This window comes from Monopterus albus, unplaced genomic scaffold (assembly GCF_001952655.1).
Source record: "Monopterus albus unplaced genomic scaffold, M_albus_1.0 scaffold319.1, whole genome shotgun sequence".
In the NCBI taxonomy this organism is placed as follows: domain Eukaryota; kingdom Metazoa; phylum Chordata; class Actinopteri; order Synbranchiformes; family Synbranchidae; genus Monopterus; species Monopterus albus.
Window position 1 is genome coordinate 335715 of NW_018128199.1, and position 9836 is coordinate 345550.

General features: G+C 40.5%; 1 protein-coding gene across 1 annotated transcript in view; it reads right to left on the bottom strand.

The window, feature by feature from the left end:
• Window positions 1-1061: 1061 nt before the first annotated feature.
• The window catches only part of dis3l2 (DIS3 like 3'-5' exoribonuclease 2), a 13128-nt gene continuing 4353 nt past the window's right edge, over window positions 1062-9836 (bottom strand). The window contains exons 10-21 of the mRNA XM_020624067.1: window positions 9796-9834; window positions 9565-9677; window positions 9281-9388; window positions 8848-9081; window positions 8262-8341; window positions 7865-8048; window positions 7415-7501; window positions 6240-6387; window positions 5851-5981; window positions 4793-4897; window positions 4385-4489; window positions 1062-3195 (exon numbers count right to left, since the gene is read on the bottom strand). Of these exons, the coding sequence (XP_020479723.1) occupies window positions 3094-3195; window positions 4385-4489; window positions 4793-4897; window positions 5851-5981; window positions 6240-6387; window positions 7415-7501; window positions 7865-8048; window positions 8262-8341; window positions 8848-9081; window positions 9281-9388; window positions 9565-9677; window positions 9796-9834 (1436 nt within the window). The 3' untranslated portion in view covers window positions 1062-3093. The remainder of the gene's footprint in view (window positions 3196-4384; window positions 4490-4792; window positions 4898-5850; window positions 5982-6239; window positions 6388-7414; window positions 7502-7864; window positions 8049-8261; window positions 8342-8847; window positions 9082-9280; window positions 9389-9564; window positions 9678-9795; window positions 9835-9836) is intronic.

Genomic DNA, 9836 nt, shown 5'->3' on the forward strand with positions numbered 1-9836 from the left:
TTTAAGTTGATATGCAAAACTTGATAACAGTTGGTTATTTACATATCCATCAGGTATGGAGCAACATCAGCATTAAAAAGAATTCATTAGGTGGGCAAGTGATGAACCACTTCTTTCAGTTCTGCTCTCCAACTTCTAAAGAAGTACATGACTCTTTTGGAGCTAAATGCGCCATTTGTTTAAGCTAGTCATAAACTCTTCCTCTCTGCAGTGCCCCCTGGTGGCTAGCTGCAGTATAGGTCACAAATCTGGCTGCAAAACGCGTCAGAAAAGGAAGGTGGCTGCCTTGTATTCACGACATTTTGGTTTCACTTTTGCAGTTCCAGAAAGTGGTAACGCATTGTCCATTTTTATATACAGTCTGTGGCCTGGATATGTAGCAGGTATCAGAGCTGTTTTCACTGAAAACTTCCACAACAATGATGCTACTACAGCGATGAGAGTGAACCGAAACAGTGAAGTTTCAGATCAGACAAACAAAACATTAAGTAAAGAGATGCATCTGAAGTGCTGTAGAGCTGAGGGGAAAAAAAATCATTTGGGTGATGTAGTTCATCAGTACAAAGAAATTACTATTTCATATGCAAGTAGTCATGTGACCCATTGTTAATAGGCACATACTGATAATTACAGCTTCAAGCAGACTTGTAATTTCATGGAAACATCTAGACATAAAACCCCTTAAAATGTTTTAGGACATTTTCCTCAAATAAGAGCTCTCAGCATTATTTCATTGGCAGAGTGTGGAATACCTGTAGGCAGGCTCATCACCTGCTGCAGTAACATCTCTCTCCCTCACTATCATCCATATCCTGTGGCACTGAGTTTATGGTGGATTAATAACAGAAACACCCTGGTAATAAAGAACACGGATTAACTGTTCTTTTAAACATAGAAGGGCAGGGCCACAGACAGTATGGTTATCATCATCATTATGTAACGACCAGCGGGGATCACTCATTAAAGTGTGAGTAGCATTTGTGTTCCACTCCTCATCTTCAGTGACTCTACCACCAAAATGTAGCGCTCTTAAAATCGATGCCCAGGAAAAACTAAACAAATACACGCAAACAATCTGAGTTGTTTCCCCAGTGGATTTCATGTATTTATTTACCTCCAATAGAGATGAAAACGCCCGTCTATTGCTCTGCAGAGTGGTGTAGCAGAGAAATGCACTTTGAACATTGACCAGAATGAAAGTTACATGTGCCAGTGTAATTATGGAAAAGGTACACAGACATTGAACAGAGATGAAGTTGCTTTTGACTTATATACAGACGAGTGACAAATAAATGAAAAACCTCAATGAGTTGCCTCTTCTAGGGCAACAAAACCCCCAGCCATAGGACACAAGGGGTCACTGAATGGTTTGGTGAGTCTGAAAATGATGTGGACATTTGCTGTGACCTTCACAGTCACCAGATTCCAACCCAGTTCAACACTTATGGAGGGTTTTGGATTGAAGTGTTAGACAGTGTCTCTACCACCACAATCAAAACACCACCTGAGGGAATATCTTTTAAAGGATGGTGTCCATCCCTCCAGTAGAGTTCAGAGATTTGGAGAGTAAAAGCCAAGGAGCACTGAAGCTGCTCTGGTGGCACACGGTGGTCTAACACCTTACTGAGACGATTTGTGTTGAGTTTTCCTTCCATCTGTCACCAATCTGTATATTCAATGATTTTCACATGTGAGAGATTATCTTTTTTTCCAAACCAAATTACAAAAGCACAGTTGTTTTAGACAACAAACCACTTTCTGGTTTAAAATACATTTACAAGGTAGTGTCACATACTTTCAGTCCACACATAACAAAATAACTTAAATACATTAGCTGGCGATGTTTCAAAACTCTAACAATCCTAAAAATAATCCACTAAACACAAGAGATCTGAGATCCCAAAATTACAAAACTACTGTGCAGACATAGCAGCTACTCGGTATGAGAAACTCAGTTAAAGCAAATGTGGGACCTGCATCCATTTTAAAATGTGTAGCTCCACAGTTGATAATAATGACTGATCTGTACCATGATTTAGCGGAAAACACACCTTGAACATTGACCAACAGCTTTTCTGCTGCATAAATCAAGTCTGAGCATTAAAACAAAATAAAAAACACACAGCAGTTGGAAGCACTGAAAAGCACACAAGTCAAAATAAAACTCATTAAAATCTCAGAGACAATAGCCATATTTACGTTTTACACAATATCCCCACTTTACTGTACTATACCTGCTCTGTGAATCTGATGACTTTTCATTTTACTATTACAGCTACTGGTAAACAGTTTTACTCAGGTAGTTTCACCAAGTACAGTTTAATTCTGTGGTGCGCTATTCTCTGTTGTTTTGCAAATATAAATATGCATCTTTCATCGATCTAGAATCAGGAAACCAGTTGTTCCTATTAAACTGAAAATAGTTAAAAAATCACACATTAAACTGTGCACAGCAATTATATCACACCCAAACCCAACTGAATAGGTGAAGTAATTAAGAGCAAAATAAAAGCCACTGCTGCCTTGGTTCTTCTCATAGTCAGACCTGAGCCCACATTCAATTTGAGATCCATACTTCACTACAAAAACATGTAGTCAATTAATGACATTGTTTAGACTTAACATATTAGTTTTCATCACAACATGCAGAAGACTGCTTCTATAAATCCATGTGATTTAGATGACACCCAACCATTTTCCAAACATACCACAGGAGATTATAAACTTTTTCTATTTTCAAGCTGGCCAATATTTAGGCTCTTTTCTAAAGCATTAAAGTCAACTTGCACATACCCACATGCCCACAAATGTTCACTTTTGCTTTCCATTGCTAACCAAATCTAAAACCCAAATTAAACACAATAATATACCCTGGAAAATGAGCAGCTGTCATCTGTATGGATTATTTGAAGTAGGTTAAAACTTGAAAAATCACTAGTGGTACTCTAAGCTGAGACTGAAACTCAGTGGGATTTTCAATTGAAATTTGACTCTGATCTGACTCATGCTTACCATAGTAACACTGCTTCTAATCTACATGTTGAAATTGACAATTAATAAAAGAAAATGTGCAAATCAGTTTACACACTGACTTTATGAACGGCTGTCGTCGGGCCTCTTGAGCACTGCACTGTATTTCATGGGTGCACTGTCGGCTTTGAGCTGCACTTCCACTAAGCTGAACACTGAAATCACCTAGAGAAGAAACAACACATGGCGAACAGTGACGTTAACACTCAAAATGACTGGTGTCAAAACACATCCCAACCACCTAACCCTTAACACCACTAGCTAGTCTTTTTGCTGTTACTTTTTGGAAGGGAGAACACATTGGAGACGGCATAAAGGCCATAACGCCTTAAACAATATTGTACTAACATTATTTAGGGCTGCCCCCTAATAGTCGAGTCATTAGTCGAGAGATCTTTCAGTCGACTTGGACTCTTCGAGTCGAGCCTTTGTTTTTATTTTATTTTATTTTTTTTGTCAGCTAGTGTGCATTACAATAGAAAGCAGCCCCACCGTGCGTTAGTTTGTCATCTTCTTCTCCTCGTTTTGGTTTGCTAAGCAGCAACTGGCTCAATGTTTCCCCGTGGTCATGGGTTGGGGTGCGCATGTTGGGGGGGGATTCCCACTTCAACCATGACACTGTCCGATGCATGGATGTACATTAAGGTCAGATCTATTTAGCAAAGACTTGAACGGTGGCGACGATGTGGGTGGTTTTGCATAGCCTAATGTTATGTGGCTCCGGTTTGTTTATACACCTCTGTTAAAGTGCAACGCGCAGCTGTTTACCGACTGTTTCTGCAACATGCATCCATCTGAACGGGACCTGGAAGCTAACAAAAAAACATTTCAAACTAGGCTATAACCATGTCTCAGAAGAAAACCTGCCTATAAGAGCATTGTTTCAACAGAAGTGTGCTGCTGTCTCATTATTCTGCCAAATCCATATAGAAGCCCAGCAATATATATTGTCAATTTAAATAGGTCACAATTTTACCACTGCATCATATGCAGCTGTCTTTATTGATTTTTAAATGCTCAGAAATATGTGCTCACTCTTTTTGCATTTAAATATCAATGTTAATGTGGTCGAAATTCTCACCTAAATTCATGCAAGTTGATTTCCTGACATCCTACTATATATAGTCGCACTGACGAGCTGGCTGACAAAATCCTTAGTCGGGTACAGACCTACCATTATTATTAGTTCAGTATTTCTGTACTATCACACATTGTATTACTGTCATCTTGAAGTCATTTCAAATATATTATTAAACCTGAAATTAATTTCTACATTACTCTTAATATTAAGTCCTATTATCCCATTGACAGGCCACACCATAATACAAGTATTTTCATTGGCTGTGGTTCTCACCTGTTCTAGTGGGGGTTTCTCTGGCTCCTCCTGTGTCCAAACCAAAGTCAGCTCTGATATTTTCCCTACCTTGCGATGGTGGAATGATTCCAGGCCTGTGACAGACTGAAGTAGGAAAACAAAGAGTTTCAGAAACTGTCACTTGACCTACCACTGTGGTGACCCACTGCTACCAGTATCACTCTCTGGCTTGGCTAATTTCTCTCTCTCCTTTTCTGTGTAAATAATAGTGTGCTTGTGTGAGACGAAGACAAACAAGACACTACAGTATGTGTGCACACTTTAGTATAATATTGAAACTGCAATTTATTTCTGTAAACCAAACTGATTGCAGCTGAAAATCTCAAAGCACTACTACTATATTAAGAGTGAAACTGTTTCCTGTAAATGGAGTGTATGGCAGCTGACCTTGCAGTAGATGCGTTTTTGCACTCCGTAGCGGATGACCAGCACATCGAAGGACTGATCCAGCACCCCCATCACCATGGCCTCAGAGTCCAGGGGGCCACACTCCTGTGGAGAACAGACCAAGAAAATTCTTCTGTGTACTGACAGTATGTTTCTGATCTGATCTGAAGGAGCAGGTTTAAACTGTGGATGATTTAACAATGTAGATATTTAGTTGAATTGCCAGAACTTATTTTCTTTAGAAGAAAACAGATAAACTCCAAATCCTTGACCACCCAGAATCAAAACCATATTGCACTGCCACTATCCCTCCATCCACAGACCAAACACTTGTGATGGGTATTTAATGAAAAAGCTAAATATTCTAGAATGCACTGCGGATACAGTGACTCTTCAACTGTCTTCCTGACCTGGAGAGCTGAACCAAAACCTGAAGAGCCTTTATTTGATCTACCTTCTCTGACAGCTCCTCTGCAGTCCAAACTTGGTTGTTTACAATCCTATCTGACTCTGTTTTATTATTTAACAACCATGTTTCCAGGTTTCTGCAATGCTTCCTTCACTTGAGGACAATATCTAAAATTACAGTGTCAATATTTAACTGCTGTCGATCTATCAGGTCAGCCACAGCCTCATTCTGCTTCCTTGGCCTGCTGCAATTCTCTTTACTCTGCCTTCAGCCATTTGTCAATTGCTCACCTGCCGTTCATCCAAACTCCTGCAGCTAGACTTTTAACAAAGCCCTACTTACATCTTATACATGGTCAGGGCTCCACTTATACTCCTGATACACCAATCCCTTCTGAACCACAGCACAGCGGTGTCCTCACTGTTCTATGGAACTCGCTACCCGAGTAGTGACTCTGTAGCCTTTCTTAAAATCGTTTCTTAAAACTCATTTTTAATCACATAGATTTCCTTAAATCTACAAGTACATCTAATAAATGTGTCTGTATTTCTGTTTGGGTCTTATTATTTATGCCTTCATTCTGTCCTCTTGCTTTGACAGTGCAGCACTTTGTAACTTGTCAACAGCATGTTGTGATCTGGTTACCCACCTTTACAAACACTCCAAAAAAGAGCTCCGAGCTGAGCTCATGGACTCTCTTGGACAGCGTCTTTTTGTCATTACAGTGGGATGCCTGTTTTTCCACTTCTTCTGTTGACAGTTCTAAATGAGGCCCACACCCTGTATGCAAACACCCAGTGGCCAGACATGAAAATGAGCATAGGGGAAAAATAATTATTCACATTTCACTGACAGACACAAAGTAGAAAGTATAGAACTTAGCACCAAGTCTGAGGATGCTTTGCTTGTTCTACTGCATTTCTCTCTACATGGACCAAATATGTCCTGAACACAACTGAAGAACTGTCCATAAGAAGGCATTCTGTCATTTGTTTAAAAGGTGTGTATTTACAGCCTCTCTGTGATCAAGGTACGCACTCAGAGATGAAGCCAGTAGCCGGTGCACAATGATGTCAGCATAGCGTCTGATGGGAGAGGTGAAGTGTGTGTAGAGAGGAACATTGAGGGCATAGTGCTTGAACAACTGCTCATCCTTCCAGACACCTGAACAGAAGTACAACGCCATCTGGGAAACACCAACAATCCACATTAAGCACAGAATCTAATCCTACTGTATATGCTCACAGAATCTAACCTGAGAGTTCAATGTTACTGTAGGAGACTCGTGTTAAAAGTGGCTTTAAAACTCTCAGTCCCACAAAAATAAACTATTTACAGAAGGGATGTAACAATACCAAAAATTCACATTACGATACTGCCACAATACGATATTTGTCACAATATTAAAAAAGAAAAAAAGATGATAAAATGCCTTTTACTAAATAACAGCGTTTGTATAATGTATATAAAAGACAATGCAGCATTCAGTAACAGTCCTTTTATGAGATAAATAGGCTGATAATACTGCAGTAGCTAGATTCAAATTTTAGAAAAAATGTCTCAATAAGCTCACACCACCATATGCATTATATCTCCTTATATTTTCTTACACCACTACTTGGCAGGTTTAAATTTCCCTGTTTGGTGGCTGCGCCCCGTGGTCGGGTTCTCAGTAGGTTACTGGCCCAGTTGAAGCGGGTGTCCCCCTGACTCACCAGGGGCAGTAGTGAGCAAACTGCTGCTTGGCAAACCAGATGAAAAAGGAAATGCCAAACTACACCAGGACAAGGCACAAAAAGGAGTCATTTCTTGAAATGGGAAAACTGAAATGCTGCCACACAGCAGCTATAAAAGTCGACGATGGAGCATTTGCTGTCAGTTCAAATTCTGTGACCTGGATGTTATACTAGCAAAATAACCATATATAGATACTGTCATAGTCCCGCGACTTTATCAAGACATTTTTCTATCATGATATTACAAATATAGTTACATCCCTGATTTATAGGCAATGTTTTTCTTTCATGGCAACAACTATTACAAAACAGTGGATGTCACATTTTCTCATCGTGAAGTTATTCTCACTCTTCACTTTACGTACATGTATTCCACTCAAGAAAACAGACAAAAGTTCAAACAGAATAACATAAAATGCATCATATTTTAATATGAAGATAGAAGGTGCCTTTCAGCAGTGGGTGCTGAGCTCTAACCTGCATGGGTCTGGAGCACATGTGGGTGAGGACTTGTTGTCTGGCACTGGTGTACTCATCATCACCAAGAGTAGCAGTGAGACTCTTCTGCAAAGAAAAAAAATGAAAAGATAATTCAGCCGTCAATATGTGTATGTTTTGCATCACTTGAGTAAGTCAAGTGACTAAAAGGTTTGGTCAGGTCCTTATTGAACTTTGGATCCCTGCTGACATGCCTCAAGTCCTAACTCCTTGTCAACACCACATTTCCATCTTTGTGTGATCACGCAAGAGAGCTAGAAAACATTAGGAGGTGCTGAAACAGTTTCATGTTGTGACACATGGACAGTTCATTAAATGTAATGCAGTAATTACTGATAATGAATTTACTCACTTGAAGGCACTTAAAGATCAACATTTTCTAAATGTTCCTGAGAGAGCAGACAACACATCTGCATATTGAGTACTAACATGCAATGCTCCTGCAGAGGACAGGTCGATATTGATGCCCAACTGGTCACACAGCTCCTGTAGCTCATCCATCATCTTGGCTTTTGGCGGAGGGTGCCGCCTGAGCAGGGCCAGCTCAGGGAACTTGCGGCAGATGTGGTGAGCTGTGGCAATGTTAGCTAGTAACATGAACTCCTCCACCAACCTAGAGAATAATTATGGGTGACGGTTAAATGGCTACAGGAGGGAAATGAGAAAAGGGGAGTAATGGGGACTGATATTTATGCACTGCTGACTGACCAATTAATGCATTTCACCAAAAGTTACACATCTGTCTCATCGAATTCATGTCCATTTTAGAAGAGAAACAGAACAAACACATAGACAGAGATGCATCTGAGGAAGGTTTGTTACTCACTTGTTACTGTCTCTGTACTGGTAAATATAGCAGCCTTGAGGCATCATGGTCTCTTTGTCCAGGGTGAAAGAGAGTTTCATCTGAAACAAAAAACAAAAAAAGGAAGAAAGCTAACAATCTGAATAACCTAGTTTCCATATTAAGTCTCTTCCAGATAGCTCTTAAAAGTTCTTGCCCTATTTCAAGTGAATCCTAACTATGAAACAAAGCCATTGTTCTGCCTCTGGTCCGCCTTGGGAGGTAGTACAAGAGGCTAAACAAAGGGGAGACACACTCTGTGTAGAAAGGGTGAGCCAGCAGTCCAGGACCAAGTCCTACATTTTGATGATGTTATATGTGCGTGATCACCGGCATCTCAAGTCTGCATGCCTCTCTGCCTTGAACTGTTCTTGGCTTCTCTCCAACTTACAGATTAAAGTATTTGTGATGCCATGAACGCATTGCAGTTATTACTCATGACAATCACACACACATCAAGAACCATGCTAATCAATTTTGCGTGAAGTTAAAAAAAAGGTGTGAAAACAGCTTTAGAAAAGACAGCAGGTGGCACCAAATAGTCAAACACCAGGTATGTTTGTCTGACCTGGTCCAGTCTGAGGGCTCCGCCTGTGAAACGTTGAGCTCGGAGGTTCCTGGCAATAGAGTGCAGGTTGAGCACAGCCTGGTGGATCTCATCAATGGGATGCACAGGATCCACGGGTGGCAGTTCCGCTGCAGAGAACATCTTGTCGGGAGCCTCGATCATGCTCTGAGCATAGTCGTAGCTCAGCTTCACACAGGAGCGGATCACGGAGCGGCCAAACCATTCACTCAGGATCTGGAGGTCAGACAGGTGAAGTGACACCAATGAGATGAAAACAGGAAAAAAGGAAACACTAAATGCCATGACTGTGGCAGCAGGAGCATCAAGATTCACTTTCAATTTAAACAGCCATCACACTTTCAATCACTTTCTACTTAATTTTATATTGTTTGAGTGCAGCTCTCACAGGCCGATGAATTGTAAAGGCTCTTACCTTCCCCTCGGGGGTGATTTTCCAAATGACAGAGAAAGTGAGTCTGTCGGCAAGAGGGTTCAGACTGCACAGCTCTTCGCACAGCAGCCTAGGTAACATGGGGATCACCTGTAGAGACACATGGACACACTGAGTACTGAAGAAGAAAATGAAAAGTTAAATTTTAATCTGTAAGAAGTCAGCCAAATAACACAGTAGTAGAGTGTGAGTAGTAGCTCAGCTAGTATCTTTAAGTATGATACTATGAAGTTAACTATTAATAATATGTGCCAGTGAACACACACCTTTTGAACCAGGTACACACTAGTGGCTCTTTGGCTGGCAATGGCATCCAGGGCGTTGCCCTGATCCACGAAGTAACTAACATCAGCAATGTGAACTCCCACCTCAAAGTTTCCTGTTTTAAAAATTAAAACAGTCTTTGAATAAAACAGCCCATCATCCTATTAAAAACATCATCAGCCATATCTAATCAGAAATCATCTTCATCGTTAGAGTGTCACACAGCAGTTTACCATCTGGGAGTTGTTTACAGGACAGAGCATCGTCCAGATCT